This window comes from Chrysemys picta, chromosome 9, assembly GCF_011386835.1.
Source record: "Chrysemys picta bellii isolate R12L10 chromosome 9, ASM1138683v2, whole genome shotgun sequence".
Lineage (NCBI taxonomy): Eukaryota > Metazoa > Chordata > Testudines > Emydidae > Chrysemys > Chrysemys picta.
Genome location: NC_088799.1, coordinates 55,794,575 through 55,813,167, shown reverse-complemented (window position 1 = coordinate 55,813,167; position 18,593 = coordinate 55,794,575). Strand labels below are relative to the sequence as shown.

The window sequence follows — 18,593 nt, the reverse complement described above, 5'->3', positions numbered from 1 at the left end:
GCAAGCTGCTCATCTTACTCCACCAAGACTTGGCCCTGTGACAAGAATCAGCTGGGCACCGGGCAGGAGCAGATGGAGAAGTAGATGAAGCATATGAAGCATGAGCTGGGTGGTTTCCAAGAGCTTTGCCCCCATGTGCCTTGCAGTGTCCATCTATCTGTGATGTGGACACAAGCTGTCTCTTCTTGTCCCAGACTTCGTCCTGGTGTGGGAAGCAGACCCCCAGGAGCAGGAGGGACAGAATGAAGAAACCAGTGCTGAGAGCGAGGTGCCCCGGTGGAGAAGAGCTGTCGATGTCCGCAAGACTTGGCGGAAGAAGTTTCTGAACAAGCTCCAGGCTGCTGGGATCTGTATAGAAAAGGTAGCTGGATCCTTTCTGGTGCCCAGGAAGGCTTCTTCCCTGTGTATCAGTGCACTAGCCTGGCTCTGCAGGGCCACCCTGTCCTGGGGGGGAAGAGTTGCTTTGTTCATTGGATCCTGGTCTTCCCCCCTCTGCTCAGTAATCCCCGTCCGGACGGTGTAGGGGCCACGCTCTCCAGAAAGGGGAGCTCATTGTTCACCTTGGCTTGGTCCTGGCTTCTCTCAGTGGGGAAAGGAAAGCAAAGGGCCAGCTGGCTGAGCAGTCTGAGGAGGAGACTGGAAATGCAGCCATCTGTCAGCAATACAGGCAGCCTGCCAGCATGTGGTGATAAATCGAGCCTTCTGCCCCCACTGGAGCCAGGACACATGGTCAGTCCACTCTGCATCGCTCACCCAGCAGAGGAAACCTGGTTCATGTAGAAACAAGACTCTGTTTATGATGCAGCATGTTAGAGCTAAATTATGGGCGTGGACCCCTGGGCCAGCTGAGTTGTGCTTGGCACAGGAGGAGGGCAAAGGTGCCTTTCTACTATGTCATGTTAGATACCATCACCATAGTATCTGCGCACCTTCCAGCAGAGCATTAAGTGACACGAATGACTAACGTCTGTAAATCACCTTCCCGCTTCCCTTATCCTGAACCTGGTCAGGGGCCCATAGAGCCCCCAGTGTAGCCTAGCCTGCCCGCACCTGCCACACCATTTATGTCATTAGGGATAACAGACGATACCTCTTCAGGAAGCTCTCCCTCCCCTTTCCGCTGTCGGAGTACCACAGAATGGATGGAGCCTGGGGCCAGAACTTTACCCTGTTCCAAAATGGCCCCCTCCCCAGTGAATGGGCCAGGGCAGCAGTGAGCATTTCAGCCTGCTGGGAATGAGGCAGGGCTGTGGTGGGTGGCTAAGGAATCATCTGCTGATCTTTCATTGGAATAATATTGACCTTGTGCCACGTGGTGAGTGTGTCTAACCTACTCCCATCATCTAGTGAGTCTCCTGGCAGGCCCAGGAGGGGAGCTCTTCCATCTCATGCTGCCTGGCCTGCTGGGAGATGCACTGTTTTGGAGATGAGTGTTGGGAGGTGGCTGCCAACAGGAGCACGGCTTGCTCTGTGTGATCTGGGAGCTGCATATGGCGGGTGTTCCTCTGCTGCGCAGTTCCCGAGCTCTGCAGGGTTCTGAAGGCACGTCTACACTGCAAAAGAAAACCCCTGGCAGTGAGTCTCCAAGCCCAGGTCAACTGATGTGGGCTCACGCTACAGGGCTAAAGATAGCAGTGTAGATGTTCCTACTCTGGCTGGAGCCCCAGGCTCTGAGACACGCAGTTCGGGGCCCTGGGCTCCAGCCTGAGCAGGAACCTCTACACTGATATTTTTAGCCCCATCGTGTGAGCCTGAGCTCTGCTGTGGGTTTTTCTTTGCAGTGTACACATCCCCCTAGCTAGAGGCTTAGTAACGGCACAGCCAAGGTGAGTTCTGCATGGCTGGCCCCTTGCTGCTATAAATTGACATAGCAGCCTTAATTTCAAGGGAGCCTTGTTGATTCACCCCAGCTGAGAATCCAGCCTATAATGCCAGGCCTGAGTACAACAAGTGGCTAATGCCATCTTTCCCTCTTCTCTCCCAGCACGTGGTCCAGGATGAGAAGAAGGTGGTGCACTATGTGCTGCTGAATGCCCCCTGGAGCGTGCTGTGTTATTATGCAGAGGATCTCCGGCTGAGGCTCCCACTGCAGGTGAAGGTCTTTCCGAGACTTGTCCTCTTCCCTGTAGGGCCCAGTTCATCCTTGCAAGAGCTGAGGAACTCCCAGTTGCCAGGGTGAAGCCATCCCACTGCTCCCATGTGCCACAGGGGGAGAGTTGTGAGGGGCGATGACTCCACGCTGGCTGAGTGTTGCACACGCTGGGCTGGGCAGTGACACGGCACAGAGCCAGATGGAGGTTACAGGGAGACCGAACTGAAGAAGGGAAGTGGGGGTATTTACTTACTCGCCCTCCTATTTTCAGAGGCCTCAATCCTGTGGGCTTTGCTCAGCAAAACTGTCCTGGACGACAGCAGGTGAGCTCCTGTGCAGGCCCTGGAGGAGCTTCCTTATCCCTTCAGTGCTTCCCCACTCACCCTCTTTCACATGCCAGTGCTCCCAGCCTCTCATGCTGTTGTGCATGCAGCTGGGGACTCGTCTCTTCCCCCACCCTCCTCTGCCCCCGGATGCTGACTCAGCACCATGCTGCTGCTGTTGTCCTCCTCCTGAGCCTTTTTCTCTTGCTTGTGCCCAGGCCCTGCCAAATCAGGCTTCAAACTGGTCTGACAGAGTGGCGAAGAGGCTGGCTGTCCCCAGCCTGCTGCATGAGGAGGTTCCCAATCTGCCCCTGGACTACTACACTTGTCACTTCAAGGTGAACAAGTTAGCATGGTAAGAGCCCCGGGAGCCTGTGGAATGCATTCACTCCTGCTTCCTTGTGCTGATCACCTTTCCTCTTTCCCATCTGGAATGAGCTTCCTGCTGTCTCCCTGAGGGCAAGGGCTATGGGACAGGCAGTTACCCAAGCCGCTCAGAGAGGAGACCTCTTCTCCCTGTCCAACAGGCCTGCAGGGCACCCACAGGGAAGCCTGTTACGCCACCTGCTGGAGTGCTCATCCAGGCAGCTGCCTGTTGTCTGCCTTCCCCTTTCTGCCTGTGCACATTATCTGCCTAGATCAGGGATGGGCAAAATTTTTGGCCCAAGGGCCATATCAAGGTTGCAAAACTGTATGGAGGGCTGGGTAGGGCAGGCTCCCCAAACAGCCGGCTAGGGCAGCCTCCCCAAACAGCCTGGCCCCCGCCCCCTATCCGACCCCCTCCCACTTCCTGCCTGGAGCCAGACATGCTGCTGCGCTGCCCCGCAGGAGCCCGCAGCCCTGCTGCCCAGAGCGCTGCCTGCGTGGTTGCGGGGGAGGGGGAACAGCAGGGGAGGGGCCGGGGGTAGCCTCCCCAGCCAGGAGCTCAGGGGCCGGGCAGGATTGTTCCATGGGCCATATATGGCCTACGGGCTGTAGTTTGCCCACCTCTGGCCTAGATCGTAAACTCTTCAGGGCAGGGAGCACGTTGGTGTCAGTGTCCCTGAGACCCCTAGCGCACTGCCGAAGCTATCCGAGCAATAAAGGGATAAGAATTAAATACCACTACTTGGCAGGGCACAGGAAGGAAGGAAGGGAGGAAGAGCCATGTGTGCACAAAAGGCAGGGGTGGGGTGGGTGGGTTGATGATCAGCAGAGCAAGGCTGCTGTGAGAGGACTACCCTGGGAGAGTGACTCTATAGGCCGCCCCTCTGAGATGATGGGTGAAGCCAAGGAGGTGACCTGCCAGTTGGAACTGCCTCAGCAAGTGCCTTCTCTTTGCAGCTGGGCTGGCAAGGGCAGGGAGGGGCCATCCTCGGCTGGATGGGTGAAGTGCAGTGCTGTACCTGTGGCAAAATGGGGTGGGGAAGTGGATGGCTGTGGGCTCAGGGAGAGGAAGCAGGATGGCTTGTCCTGTGGGTTGCACTTTGGGGGGCATGTTCCCATCATGGTTCTGGTGTGTGTGATTGCAGGTTCCTAGGGAGCAATGAGCAAGACACCTTCTTCAGCAGCACACAACGGCACAGGATAGTGAGTAGCCAGCCCAGGGGTCTCCTGGGGAGGGAGAGGTCCTGCAGGGCCTGGGGCTGAGATGGGCCCTTCCTCCTTGGCTTCTGGTTCAATTCTTTATCATCCTAATTCGTTGCTTTTGTGTTAGCCCAGCTGGGAAGGGCTTGAGTGTTCTGGCCCGGGCAGAAAGGGACTCGCAGGGGGAAGGCTTTGGGTGCAGCAAGTTTGGGACCCTGGCAAGGCTTGGGTTTGGGCTAGGAGGAGAGATGGGTGTTGTGGAGAAGGCCCCACTTGTAGGGTTACCATATTTTGAGTGTCCAAAAAGCGGACACTCCACGGGCCCCAGCCCCGCCCACGCCCCTGCCCCAACTCCACCCCTTCCCCAAAGTCCCCACCCCAATTCCGCCCCAGCCCCTGCTTCCCACGAACATTTGATTCGCGGGAAGCCTGAAGCAGGTAAGGGGTGGGGGGAGGAGGCGCGGCCCAGTCTGGCCCCCCCAGCGTCTCCAGCCTGGGTCAGCTCGGGCCCTGAGGTGCTGGCCCCGGGCCAGCCCCTGGCCGAGCACCCCCGGCCCGCCCAGCACCACCGGCCCGGCCCCGGCCCCCGGCTCAGCACCGCCGACCCGGCCCCCGGCCCGGCCCCAGCCCCCGACCCAGCACCGCCGGCCCCGCATGTCCCGATTTTCCCGGACATGTCCGGCTTTTTGGGATTTCCCCCCCGGATGGGGATTTGAAGCCCAAAAAGCCTGACATGTACGGGAAAATCCGGACGTATGGTAACCCTACCCACTTGAATCTGGAGGGTGCAGGGCTTCCAGGGAGGCATGGGCTTAGGTTGGGGGCAGGTATGGTGGCCTCTAGGGAGGTTGACATTTAAGCAGAGGGAAGGTTCAGTTTAGGGGGTAGCTTGAGTAAGGAGTGGGCTTGTGACCCTGGCTGTTTGGGCACTAGGCACATCCCAGATCCTGATCAGCCTAAAGAAAGAGGGTCACTTACTCCTGTGCAAAGTGAGTGTGAAATTTTACCAAATCACGCATCTCTGCTCTGCTGCCTCGGTGTGAATGGCTGCAGTGCGCAAGGTAGTGGGGAATCAGCTATCTATTTTAGGGACTTACAGGGCCCCCCTCTTCATTGTATCTGAGCACCTCACAATCTTTAAAGCTTATGAGGCAGGGCAGAGCTATTATCCCCATTTACAGGTAGGGAACTGAGGCACAGAGAGGGTAGGTGATTTGCCCAAGTTCACAGACACAATCTGTGGTGGAGCAGGACCAGGTCTCACAAGTCCTAGACCACTGCCCTAATTATTGGACCATCCTGCCTCTGTCAGCTCAGTCACTGAACATACTGGTCATGTCCTGCCAGGGTGTGAGACAATAACTAACGGTTAGATGGAAGGATTAGATTTTTATCAAGAAAGGTCAATTTTACTGTACAATGCAAACTGACGAAAAAATATTTCCGTCCATAAGCGAAACTCACAGATAAGTAAAGTAAGAAAAATGCTGCTTGTATTAGAGTGTGATTCAAGGATATTTACTTTGTATATTTTGATTTAATGCTGTCAATTTTGTTTTAACGGTTATAGAACTTTAACTTTGTGAATCACAACATCTACTATCGTTAAATAATTGTTTGACCCCTCCCCCCCATTATTTCCTGCCGCTATGAAAATTTAAATTAATAAAAATTTAAAAAATGCTTAAAACCCATAATTTTGTGTAACTCTGAAAGTTTAAATAGATAAAAAACTGCTTAAAATAAACATCAATATTATCCATTAATTATAAAAAGATAAAAATCTAATTCTGCCAAGCCCACTAATGATCAACGATATCCTGCTATTTATAAACCTCAAGATAGGAGGGTCTTCCTTCCTGCTCCATCTCTTTGTGCTGTAAGCCAAGCAGCCATGCAGCCTGGTGCCAAAAACTTGACTTCCAATGAGGAAAGTCAAAACCCCAGATGTGATGAATTTCTCCCACTGGGGCAGTGTCTGCCCATGGACTACAGCCTGTCAAAAGTGCACTTTGCAAGATATAGGTCAGAACTGATACAAACATGGCTGCTAGCAAATTACCAGTGTATTTGTGAGGACACCAAGACATATGTGCTGTGAGTTTGTTCCTGACCATATTGACTGGGCTGGTGTGATACTGCCTTGCTAATGGAAAAGCAGCTATAAAACACAGAGAAAATAGGCCACTTATTTTAAAGAAGAAAATAGTGAAGTAAGAAAACAGCCATTTGTTTTCTCTTTCCTGTCTGCATTCTCCTCCTCATTTGTGTGACTTTAGGCTTAAAGGAATCCTACAAAGATTTTTTTAAAAAATAGTTCTCACCCATTTGTGTTGCTTTATGATATATAAAGTCCTGAAAGATGTGTTTCAAACGAAGTTGTTTTTCTTGTTTGTTAACAATAGAAATATCAGGGATGTTAAGTCTGGTCTTCTCTGGTTTAGGCTGTTTGTGGAGTCTGAAGGAGATGTAGTGTGAGGAGTTTGCTCATTCACGGGCAGTGTGGGGTTTGAATTTTAACAGACAACTTTTCTCCTAAGTCTTCATTGGCAATTGGAGTTAAATAGATTTTAACACACGCAAAGTTTAAAGAGGCTGACTAAAAACGAACCCTTCTCTTTCAGTTTTCAATGTCTGGGGAAGGGAATGTTACAATGCCTATGAGAGTAAGGCTTGGAATTGGTGGCAAAAACCAACTTCTTGTACCTGAATTCATTTGAACTTGTTTAGTCTCTTTCCACCCGAATTCTCCATTTCCCTCTGGAAAGGTGGTTGCTGAGAACCTTTGAGGCATGGGTCTCCATAGCGCAGTGCGGAGCCTGGTGTCGGTGCTTAGAGAGAGATCATGGGACTCTCGTTGTATCTTTCGTCAGTGTGACAGCAGTTAGTTACCATCTCTTTGCTTCCCCCAGCTGTACGAGATCCTGGCCACGACGCCATATGGCCACCTGAAGCAGGGGGAGGTTGGGGTGGATCGGCTGCTGAGCGAGAATGTCTTTGCAGCTGCATTCCCCCTGCATGAGGTAAGTCAGGAGACAGCCTCTTTCTAACACCGGTTCCCTGCTACCTCAGCCAGACTGGACTTTGGTCATGCTCCGATCTACAGCTCAGGGGGCAACAGGGAGCCCTGGCCAAGACAGAGCACTTGGTGGCCTCTGCCCAGGAGGGGGCCGGGCTGTTCAAAAAGCTCCTTATTCAGCCTTTCCAAAAGAACACAGAGGTAACTGGGGTTGGGGAAGCATGGCTGTGGGGAGCTGGAGAGGCAGGGGGCTGCTGTCAAACCCCTCTCCCCAGCCCAGCCAGCTGCTCTGCTCTGCATGGGCAGCTGAAATGCTTTCACCAGCCACAGTTGGACCCTCCCTGCTTCTCCCCTGCAGGGTCCCTTTGCAGTACCTGCTGACAGGCTAGCCCCTGAGAGCCTGACCGAGCGCCAGGTCCTCTTCCAGTACTGGGCGAGGTGGCGGAAATGGAACAGATACCAGCCACTGGATCACATCCGCAGGTACTTTGGAGAGAAGATCGCGCTCTACTTTGCCTGGCTGGGTGAGTACAATGCTCTTCGGATCCTCCCTACAACCTGCCTTCATCCCTGGCCCCAGCCAGACATGTCAATACGCTGCCATGGATCTTCTGCCCCATTCTCTTTAACCTCTAGCCTGCACCTCTGTCTCCAACCAATTCCTCAGCTGCGATAGCCGTGTGTTCCTCATGCCCACTGGAAAAGGAATTGGAGCCTTGCTGATCAGGAGATCAGACTGTCCAGTCTCATAGAAATCAGGCTTGGTGAAGAATAATGCCTCCTTCAGCCATGTGGCACAAAGGGATGGGTTCTAGCCAGCAGTGGAAGGACACCACCAGCACCAGTGTGCATTGTTCTGCCCTGCTCCTTACTGCTCCCTCGACCACCTCCTGTTGCACCCAGCTCTGCCCTAACCTGATACCTTCTCCAGAAAGAGCTAATGCTCCACTGGAGCGTCGGCCTCCTTGTGTTCTGCTGCAGGGAATGCTGGGATCAACGCAGACAATAACAATCACTTGTGTAAGCAGAGTGCTTTGCTTCCCCAGTGCAGACCAAGGACGGGCTGTACTATAGCAAGGGGCACCCTTTACATCGGACACATGGGTGTCATTGCCAGAGGAGCAGGGAGGATCCTTCTCAGGTTGCCATTTTTCACTAATCATCCTTCTTGCCCCTTTCCTGCTATCTCTTGCTAAGAGAAGCTAGATTAGGGTGCATTTGTTTATCTTGTACTGGGATTGTCTGCCATGTCCCAGGCAAGGAAAGCTGTCTCTCTTGCACAGAGCAGCAGCCCGAAAGCTCCCATGGCCAGAAGCCCTTCCTGTCGTGTCCAAGCTGTGGGATGCGTTTGAAATGAACATGGCTGACCAACCAGGAGCAATGGATGCTTTGCTGGTCCCTGTCTGTGATGGGGCTGAGTTTCAAGTCCTAGTCCTAATCTACAAAACCCTCCGTAGACCAGGACGCTCATCCCTTCACCACAGCCCATCAAGACAAGCTGGGACAGACATTCTCCATGATGGGACCCCAGCTGTGGCACTCCTGATCAGAGATTGTAGCTGGAGCCTCGATCTACATGCAACCTCCCCCCCCCATCCTTTCTCTGAGGCTTCCCCCAGGAACACCATCCATTCCCACTGTCTGTCACTGGAGGGAGAAGGTGCAATAGGAAGGGAGGGAAGGAATAGAAGAAAAAGGAGAGAGAAATGGACAAAATTAATTAAAAATAGGTCTGGAAGGGGGAGAAACAAAAAGTTGATGTATGGCCAAAGAACATAATCGTTGGCATACTGGCAAGCGTAACAGACTCTGCCCTGCCTCCAGACTTGATTAACTTGGATCGTTGTCCCTGTGCATTGGACATGAAGGTGGGGTTCCCACTGCCACTCGGCACTGGGCAAGCTCTGCTCCGTAGGAGCAGAACTGAGCCAGCACTGAATGGTTTTGAAAGTCCTGCCCTACGGCCATTACCAAACCCAGCCTCTCTCTGGAGGCCACGTCTCAGGGTGACGACACAGCCAGCAGGAGGCTCTTGAAGTCAATGTCAGGGTGAGATAACCCTTAACCTCCCCTTTTACCCGCATGTAGATGGGAGGAAGGCCCCGCTCCCCAAGTGACCTCTGAGAACGTGGTGCAGAACATGGTGGGAATCCTCCTTTACAATGGCTAGCAGGGGACTCTCCTTCAGCTGCTGGGATGCAGTGCCTCGCTCCGCAATTGCTTTCACTAGGAATGTGGGGCTCTGAACTGGGCTGTGCTGCTGAGATGAGGGTGCAGGTTGGCTACAGGTCCTGTGTTTGCAATGAGACTCCCAGTCTGAGGGACGGGCCTTCTCTCTTCCCTCTCTTTAGGTTTCTACACTGGGTGGCTCTTGCCTGCGGCAGTTGTGGGGACACTGGTTTTCATTGCAGGCATATTTCTGATGCTGAGCGACATACCTGCGTAAGTGCCAGCCTCTCTCCCCTTTCTGTCCCTGCTTCCTCTTTCCCTCTCCCACTGGCTGTCTCCAGCCTGGAGGATGTGGGGGAAGCCCCAGGGGAGCCCAGAAGTCAGCAATTCCTGGCTGCCTCCCCTGAGGTCAGTCCACTAGGCCACAGCACCCCCAAAATGCATGCTCACTGTCGAGCAAACCTGGCTTCTCACAGGCTTCCAAGCAAAACTCCTGGTGAATAACCCAACTGCAACGGGGTCAAAGTCCCCTAAACACCCTGCAGGGAAATGTCACCCAGGTCTTCACAGCATGTGGCCGCCCGCTCCTCCCAGCACCATGGCTCTGCTGTCTGGTCCCAGGTTCCAACATGGCGAGGCAATGGCTAAACTCTAACCAGAGGAAACTGTTGCGGGAAAGCTCCATGAGGTGTTTCTGTCCAGGGCAAGGACGAGCAGCAAAGGCCAGTGCTCTGTGCTGCCACGTGAGCATCCCAGCTTTGATCCCGAGTGCCGTGCTCTCACCTGGGGACCTGCAAGAGGAATGTGCTCAGCAGCTTCGCTCCCCCAGGACCCTCGGGCTGATTTAAGGATCAGTGTTTATGGGCTCCCATGGGGTCCTGGCTAGTCCTGCATCACTGGAAAGAATGAGGCCTCAAGAGGGGTGAAAGGGTGGCCTAGAGCAGAGAATGTACCATGGTCCTGATTTCTTTCCTTGTCTGCCTCCCTCCTGCCCCAGGCAGGAGATCTGTGAGAGCGAGGATCAGTACCAGATGTGCCCGCTGTGTAAGGAGTGCCCACAGTGGCAGCTCTCCAGCATCTGCAGCATGTTCAAGGTAAGGTTTGTGGCTCTGAGTGGTTAATTTCCAGAGGGGAGGGCCAGGAAGAGAGAATATCGTGCAGTCTCCCCTGTAGATGGTGCTTGCTAGAGTGCCCAGGTGTGCACAGCTCTCTCGCCCCTGCGCCAGGGCCTGGCTGGGCTGGGAGGTGCTGTGTTTATGCACCGGGAGGGGCGATAACCAGGTTGTTTGCACAAGCACAATGTGCTGGGATTTGCTCTCTGCCTTTTCATCTTAATGACACTAGAGGAGACATCTCAGGGGACATGCTCCTGTATGAGAGAAGAGAGCACCAGGACTCACCTCCCCCAGGACCTTTCCTCATTCCCTCCCATCAGCAACATTGGACCCCTTCCCCTCTTTCTAGTCTCCCTCCTCCCAGCCGTGCACATTCGCTGGCATCCCACCTCCCAAACCATCCCTCTCCAGCTCCTCTTCCCCACTTCACCTTCTCTTCTCCTTTGCATCCCCTCCCTAGTCTGTTCCTCCCCAGGTCCGCTGCCTCTTCCTTGGCTTCCCCCTGCTATCCCTCCTTGTTCCCTCCTGCATTCCCTGTCTGATTCCCTCCCACCTCTCCTCTCCCTGTGTGTTCAAGGTCTCTCCCTTCTGGTGCTGGAGCAGGTCATGCTGCAGAGATGAGAAGGGGTCCGTTTCACTTTGCTGCTTGCACATGGAGTGAAGCAGCAGAGACGGATCTCAGGGACAGCTCCTTCTCGGGTGCTGCTCCAGTGTGTGTTGAAAGCACTGCAGAGCACAGAAGAGGCTTTCTGCAGCTTGAACTGGCTATGCAGATTCACACCAGCGCATGGACGTTTTTTGCCTCAGGATGGAGATCTGCTCTGCACAGCAAGCCTCTGCTGCGCCGGGTAGTCGCAAGATTCTACGCTTTAGCCCGACAACCATAATCCCTTATCTCCCTCTGTAAGCTACATAGAATCATAGAATCATAGAATATCAGAGTTGGAAGGGACCTCAAGAGGTCATCTAGTCCAACCCCCTGCTCAAAGCAGGACCAATTCCCAGCTAAATCATCCCAGCCAGGGCTTTGTCAAGCCGGGCCTTAAAAACCTCCAAGGAAGGAGACTCCACCACCTCCCTAGGTAACGCATTCCAGTGTTTCACCACCCTCCTAGTGAAATAGTTTTTCCTGATATCCAACCTGGACCTCCCCCACTGCAACTTGAGACCATTGCTCCTTGTTCTGTCGTCTGCCACCACTGAGAACAGCCGAGCTCCATCCTCTTTGGAACCCCCCTTCAGGTAGTTGAAGGCTGCTATCAAATCCCCCCTCATTCTTCTCTTCTGGAGACTAAACAATCCCAGTTCCCTCAGCCTCTCCTCATAAGTCATGTGCTCCAGACCCCTAGTCTACATAATGGACCAGTCCTCCCAGCTGATGTAAATTGGCATGGCTCCATTCACTTCAGTTTTGGTCCAGACTTGCACCAGGTGGGGATCGGCCCATTGGCTCCAGTGGAGCTCGGCTGATTTACACCAGCTGGGGATCTGGCCCAAAGCTCTTTCTCTCGCCAGCAGGAGCGTTTGATAGCACTGAGGTAAGGTTATTCAGACAGCGAGGGTGACCTCTCCATGTGGCTCCAACTTCTTCCCAGGGCGATTCAAGCAAATCCAGAGAGAATAAGGAAAGACTCTTTCCCTTTCTGCCTGTCTGAAGCTGAGGCCCCCTCCCTGTGCAGGGAGAGATGAATGCTCAGAGTGGGACGGGTCCTGCTCTGAGCCTGGGGTGAAGCCTTTATGGGGCCCCAAGCTGTGAACTGTTCCCTGCACACCCCAAAGCCATACCCTGCCGTCATCTTCTCAGCGCAGCACAGGCAGCTCTGGTTGATCAGACACAGGAATCCCAATTGCTGTCTACCCTGTCCCCATGCCGCCGTTCCTGGCATGCCACGACTTGTGTTTGGGAGCAGCATGGGTCTGGTGCTGGCAACAGGTGGGCAAATCAGCTGTGCACTGTGCTGCCACTGATCTCCTTGCTGCCTCTGGAGCGCTCCAGCCTGGGTCCAAGGACTCAGACTGATCCAGCACTCTGATTCTTGTAGATGATCCGTTCCAGTGCTGCTTTGTCTCTTACCGAAACCCCAATGCTTCCCCTGGGGAACCTCCCGGTCTGTCCCAGAGGGAAACTCATTCTCTCTCTCCTGCCCTCACCTCCCTTCACACACCCAGAAAGTTAGCACTCTGCTGCTCTCAGGATCCACCCTAGCATCCCTTTCCGCCTGCAGGTCCCCTGAGCGTTCCTTTCACTCGCCTTGCTTTGCTCCATAGGCAGGCCGCCTCTTCGACCACGGTGGGACCATCTTCTTCAGCATTTTCATGTCCCTGTGGGCAGTGACATTCCTGGAGTACTGGAAGCGGATGAACGCCACCCTGGCGCACCGCTGGGACTGTTCCGACTTCGAGGACATTGAGGTACAGGCCTGGCCCTCCGTCACACAGCTGAACTCCCAAGGCCATACAAAGCCAAATCAAAGTGATGCCTTTTCCCACTGTCCTAGGAGCGGCCGCGACCCCAGTTCACTGCCATGGCTCCAATGACGATGGAGAACCCAATTACTGGAGCAGAGGAGCCATATTTTCCCAAGCAGAACCGCGTAAAACGGGTCATGGCTGGATTGATGATCATCATCATGATGGTAAGGGCACTGCAGGCCGCTGCCCTGTGCCTGGCTCTGTAGGTCTTTCATGGAGTCTGCAGCTCCTAGCATGACTGCCTCTTCTCTGCATGCTGTTTGCCTCTTACTGCCTGCGTGGCTCTCCCATAGCTGCCAGTGCCCCCAGAGATCAGAGCAAGCCCAGCTCCCCCAAACACACTGTAGTTCCTGATGGCAAGTTGATGGCCATTGGGTTGTGTTTGCAGATTGCTGTGGTTGTGATGTTTCTGATCTCCATTATCCTGTACCGGGCGATCGTCAGCATCCTTGTGTCAAGATCCGGGAACTTCCTCTTTGTGGCATCGGTAAGAGGTAGATGCAGCCAGCTCTGCCCTGGGGTTTAATGGGCTTGAGCAAGCCCCAGGGGATGTTCTGGTTCATTCCCTCTGCTCTCCTCTTTTCTAGGCATCTCGTATTGCCAGCCTCACGGGCTCAGTGGTGAATCTAATCTTCATCCTCATCCTCTCTAAAATTTACATTGCACTGGCCCATTTCCTTACCAAGTGGGGTAAGTGGTGGAAGGGAAATTGCACAGACTTCAACTGTGGTTCCCTGGGACAATTCCTGACAGGCCTGGCTCCCCACTCCTTTGCAACTTTTGCATTGCACTCACCTCCACCTGCACAAAGCAAGTGTGAAACACTGCCATCTGATCTGAGAGGGAATCACACCCACTCACACAGGAGGGGAGAATCTGGTCCATTGTCTTCAGCTGGATTCTTACGCCATTAAGCAGGGGCTGCTAAAATAAATTGGATTTAGGTGCAGAATGGAAAAGGCAGACAGACGAGGATACAGACAGGTCAGGAACTGAGAAAGGTGGAAGGGCTCAGATCAAAGTAGAGAGGTACCAAGGCAGGGAATGAATGCAGGTGTTTGGTGTAGGGTCACCAGGTTGCCACCTTTCCCAGTTTTCATGAGTGCTGTCTTAGGTCCTGCAAGCTAGATAGTGTGACACAAGGAAGGAATTTGTCTCATAGGGCAAAACATCAAAAGTTGCAATGCAGGAGTCCTGAAGTCAGGTGTCCAATGGCTTTCTGAGGGTCCAGGGTTAATGCTGGCGGATGCCTGGGAAAAGCATTGTGTGTGCAGAGGGATGCTGGAAATAATTAGAGAAGGCTGAATTTTTTTAACAATCTTTTTGATTAATATTTTCATTTTGATTTAAATTTTCTTTTTTTTGGCTGTGGGGCAGGGGAGGGGAAGATTTGATTTTCATTTAATCAATAAACTGAAATTTAGTGACAGTTGTTGGATATTTTCTACCGAAAATTTTGAACTTACAGGAAATGAAAATGTTTTTGTTAATTTTTTTGCAGAATAATAAAGCAATTTTTTTGACCAGCTCTAGAAATAATATTAAAGGATATGATCTTTATTAGCCTTTTTAAAAAGAAAAATAATCTAATGAATTTGCTAGTAGCTAGTTTATAGGTACAGTACAACATTATTGCCCTCTGCCAGACAGAATCAGACCTGTACACGTGTGTGTCCTAGGCCCTTTACTGCTGACTGCTAATCGAGATTCTCCATAGGCTCAAGAATCAGGGCCGTGGGCTTGTGCACAAGAGGGACTGGGTTCTATCCTGGCTGTCGCTATGACGTTCTGCATGGCCACACCACATAACATAACACCCGTGAAATCCTAGGTGACAATGCATTTGTTGGGAGTTTTAAAAATACAGACATCTTAAAGATCAAACAAAAAAGCCTCCTAAACAACACACAGTCATCCAGGTTCTTCTGTTAGGGATGCTGTTGCCATGGTTACTGGGTGACAGGAGTAAGTGCTGCTAGTCTCCTTGAATATTGCCGTAGGGCAGAGCTGATGCTGTCTGTGTGTGTTGCTCTGCCACAGAGATGCACCGGACTCAGACGAAGTACGAAGATGCTTTCACCTTCAAAGTGTTTGTCTTCCAGTTTGTCAATTTCTACTCTTCTCCCATCTACATTGCATTCTTCAAGGGAAGGTAAGACATCTCCAGGGGAGGGCAGCTCTTGCCTCCCCCACCCATCCCCCAGCTCTGGGGCATGGCCCTCTCCTCCAAACATAATCCCATTTTAGCTGGTGGCTAGAGTTCCTGTGGCTGGCCCAGAGGTAAGCGGCTTTGGGACCTGGTGATGTGCAGTTCCAGTGGATAGCCCTAGAGCAGTGGTTCTCAAACTGTGGTCCACGGATCATGAGTGATCTGCCAGCTCCATTCAGGTGGTCCGCGGATAGTTCCCTCTAAGGTGCGTGGCCACACATGAAACAATGAAGGGCCACTCACCTAATTAGTGGAGCTGCGCAGGTGTGGCGCCACTAATTAGGTGCCTGAACCCTGGAGAAGATGCACATGTAAGGTGAGGTGGTGGCCTTGGGGGGAATAGGGGGTAGTTGGAAGGGGGCAGTGGGGTGAGAAGAGGGGGTGGGAGGAATTTGGGACGTGCAGGGCTGCGGTGTCCAGAGAAAGAGGCGACTTTCCCCAGCTCCAGGGCTGTGGCTGCCAGGGAGAGACGGCCCTTCTTCCCAGCCTCAGCTCTGGGTGGGGCAGAGACCCACCCCCTTCCCAGTCCCAGCTCGGGGGCTGCCACGGAGGGGGGGAGAGGGCACATCCATCGCATTAGAAAGGTAAAACTACTGATATTAAAATATGAGGCGTGTGCTTTTATTTGTAGAACAAAAAAAGTTTATTTTTTTTAATATAGCGCTTTTATCCAAAGCGCTTTACAACAGTTAGCTAACAGTACAAACAACATTGGAAAGATCATTAAGTGGTCTGCCCACAGGGCCGGCTCTAGGATTTTTGCCGCCCAAAGCAAAAACAATTTTGGCCGCCCCCCCATTCTTTAATTACCCCACCCCCGGCCCCACCTCAACTTCGCCCCTTCCCCAAATCCCCAGCCCTGCCTCCTCCCCCCAGGCTCTCAAGCCTAGGAGGGAGGGAGGGGGAGAAGCGGCGCCCGCGCCGCGGCCACTTGGAGTCTCCCCCTCCCTCCCAGGTTTGAGAGCCTGGGAGGGAGGGGGAGACTCTGAGTGGGCGCGGCGTGGGCGCCGCTTCTCCCCCTCCCTCACAGGCTCTCAAGCCTGGGACGGAGGGGGAGCAGCGGCGCGCGAAACGGCCGCTCGGGATCTCCCCCTCCCTCCCAGGTTTGAGAGCCTGGGAGGGAGGGGGAAACCCCGAGTTGCCGCGGCACGCGAAACAGCTGATTCGCGCGCCGCTGTTCCCCCTCCTTCCCAGGCTTGAGAGCCTGGGAGGGAGGGCGAGTAGCGGCGCGCGAATCAGCTGTTTCGCGCGCTGTGGCAGCAGCAGTGGAGGTGAGCTAGGGCGGCCGGGGCACATTTTTAGGGGCGGCATTCTGCCGCCCCTAGAAATGTGCAGCCCCAAGCACCAGCTTGTTTTGCTGGTGCCTAGAGCCGGCCCTGTCTGCCGAGACCCTCAGCAATTTTCAAGTGGTCCGCGGGGGGTGGGGTGTGTATGGGGGGGGGGGGGAGTTTGAGAACCACTGCGAGAGAGAGAGAGAGAGAGAGAGACAGGGAAGCTGCAGCACTGCTGCCATCTAGAGGCAATGAGTGGCATGCGATGGAATGTGGGGGTTCCCGGCACAATTCTAATGTGGGAAGGGGCAACTAGAAACCACCCTTGTGCCTGTGTAGCTCTAAAGCAGCCCTGTATCCGTCCAGGCGTGCAGTGAGCATGTCGGAGAGCTATATGGCCTTTTCAGTGTATGATCCCATGGCACACACAGCCAGTTGTTCAGACTGTGGAGGGGCTGGGGGTCCTGTATCAGAGGGGTCTCTGTTTGGGAAGCACATGCCCATGGGGAAGCCCCTCAAAAGCTCAGAGCTGAGACTCCTTGGGCAGCTTGGGGCTTCTGCTCCCTGGTGGTGATGAGGGTGCTTGTTGTGTGCAGAGCTGGGATTCTGAAGGGAAGCCAGACTGTCGCTGTGTTGCATGGGGAAGGTCTGCTGTATCAGCAACTGGCGGACCCTGTTGCAAGGCCCCAACTGCCATTATTTTATATAGAGACACCCGCTAAGATCAGGGCCCCGTTGTGTTGCCGGGCGCTGCACACGCAGTAAGACCCAGCCCCAAGGAGCATACAATTGAAACAGTGGGTGGGAGAGGAAACGGGCACAGGCGAGTGATGTGACCTGCCCAGGTCTCACAGCAGGGCAGTGACAGATCTGGGGATGGCACGCAGGGCTGGAGTTCCAGCCCAGGCCTGATCCAGGACCATGCTGCTCCCCAGAACTGATGGAAACGGGATCTGAAGCAGAGGGGTAAACAGGGGAGTGCTGGGGGTAATTGCAGCCAGCATCCTTGTATGTAGTGGGCTAAAGTTTTGCTTCAAATGCCTCTCACACATGGAAGGGATGAAATTAACATGAAGGGCAAGTCCAGGGGTGCCCTTTGATGATCTCCTTTCAGACATACACCATTGCACTGTGTCCCTCCTTTCCCCTCTGTTGGGAAGAACAGGGCACAGGGTGAGTGAGAAATTTCTGACACACATGCTTCCATCACGGGATGTTCCTGGCAGGCAGAGCTGGCCTCCATGCACATCCACAGGGTATCGTCAGTGCTGGCTTCAGATGTGGGCTGAGGGAGAAGAAGATGAAGTAGGTCTGACCTTGTCTCATTCAATCCAGCAGGACTGGCTGAGTGGCGTCCTCAGCCTCCCAATGGACAAGGGTGGCTGGGATGTGGGAGAGGGCACGGTGCATGACAGCACCACCTCCCGAGTAGCCTCAGGAGGAATAAGAGATTGATGTGGGGGAGCAAGGGGTTCAGCTGTGGATTTATTACTCTGTCTTGCCATCCTGGATTTTCCAGGTTTGTAGGCTACCCAGGGCACTACAAGACCTTGCTTGGGATCCGCAACGAGGACGTAAGTATCAGCTGATAAAGGTTGAGAACATAAGAAAGGCCATGCTGGGTCAGATCAATGGTCCTTCTGGCCTAGAGTCCTGACACAGCCAGGGCCACCTGGGGGGGGGGGGCAAGTGGGGCAATTTGCCCCAGGCCCCACAGGTGCCCCCACGAGAATATAGTATTTTATAGTATTGCAACTTTTTTTTATGGAAGGGGCCCCCGAAATTGCTTTGCCCCAGGCCTCCTGAATCCTCTGGGCGGCCCTGGACACAACCAGTGCCAGGTGCTTCAAAGGGAGTGAACGGAACAGGGCAATTAGCGAGTGTCCATCCCCCATCGTCCAGTAGCAGTGTCTGGCAATCGGAGGTTTAGGAACACCAGAGCATGGGGTTAAAAGGAGGTTGGAGTCTCGGGTGAGGGACAGTGTGAGGTAACCTGCCAAACAGAATGGGGACCCTTTGCTGGGGTGGCAGGAAACACCCCAGTTGCTGCCCAGCACTGTGCATGAGGAAAGGCTCCAAAGTTCTCAGGACAGCCCTGGCCAGAGGAGGAGGGAGGCCATAGCCAGCTTCAGTGCCATTGTAGTGGGCTCCTGGCCTGGCCCCAGCCCGAGCTTGTGTGCTGCCTCCAAGACCTCTGACAGGACTGACACACAGGCTCCTCTGGGAGTGAGGAAGGCCCAGGCAGGATGTGGGCATAGTGCAGAGAGGCGCAGGGGCATGCCTGGGGAATCCCCCTCTCTGGCTGCTAATCCCCCCAGGACCAAAGATAAGTGGGGGTGGTCAGACTCCACTCCTGC

General features: G+C 53.8%; 1 protein-coding gene across 3 annotated transcripts in view; it reads left to right on the top strand.

Moving 5' to 3' along the window:
- Positions 1-18,593, top strand: part of ANO7 (anoctamin 7) — a 30,017-nt gene that overhangs the window by 5,427 nt on the left and 5,997 nt on the right. For all 3 annotated transcript variants that reach the window (XM_065557046.1, XM_065557047.1, XM_065557048.1), the window contains 14 exons: positions 195-361; positions 1,985-2,092; positions 2,634-2,770; positions 3,927-3,984; positions 6,894-7,004; positions 7,359-7,524; positions 9,352-9,442; positions 10,167-10,263; positions 12,553-12,696; positions 12,783-12,920; positions 13,145-13,243; positions 13,344-13,446; positions 14,797-14,908; positions 17,756-17,810. In XM_065557046.1, coding sequence (XP_065413118.1) covers positions 195-361; positions 1,985-2,092; positions 2,634-2,770; positions 3,927-3,984; positions 6,894-7,004; positions 7,359-7,524; positions 9,352-9,442; positions 10,167-10,263; positions 12,553-12,696; positions 12,783-12,920; positions 13,145-13,243; positions 13,344-13,446; positions 14,797-14,908; positions 17,756-17,810 — 1,586 coding nt within the window. The remainder of the gene's footprint in view (positions 1-194; positions 362-1,984; positions 2,093-2,633; positions 2,771-3,926; positions 3,985-6,893; positions 7,005-7,358; positions 7,525-9,351; positions 9,443-10,166; positions 10,264-12,552; positions 12,697-12,782; positions 12,921-13,144; positions 13,244-13,343; positions 13,447-14,796; positions 14,909-17,755; positions 17,811-18,593) is intronic.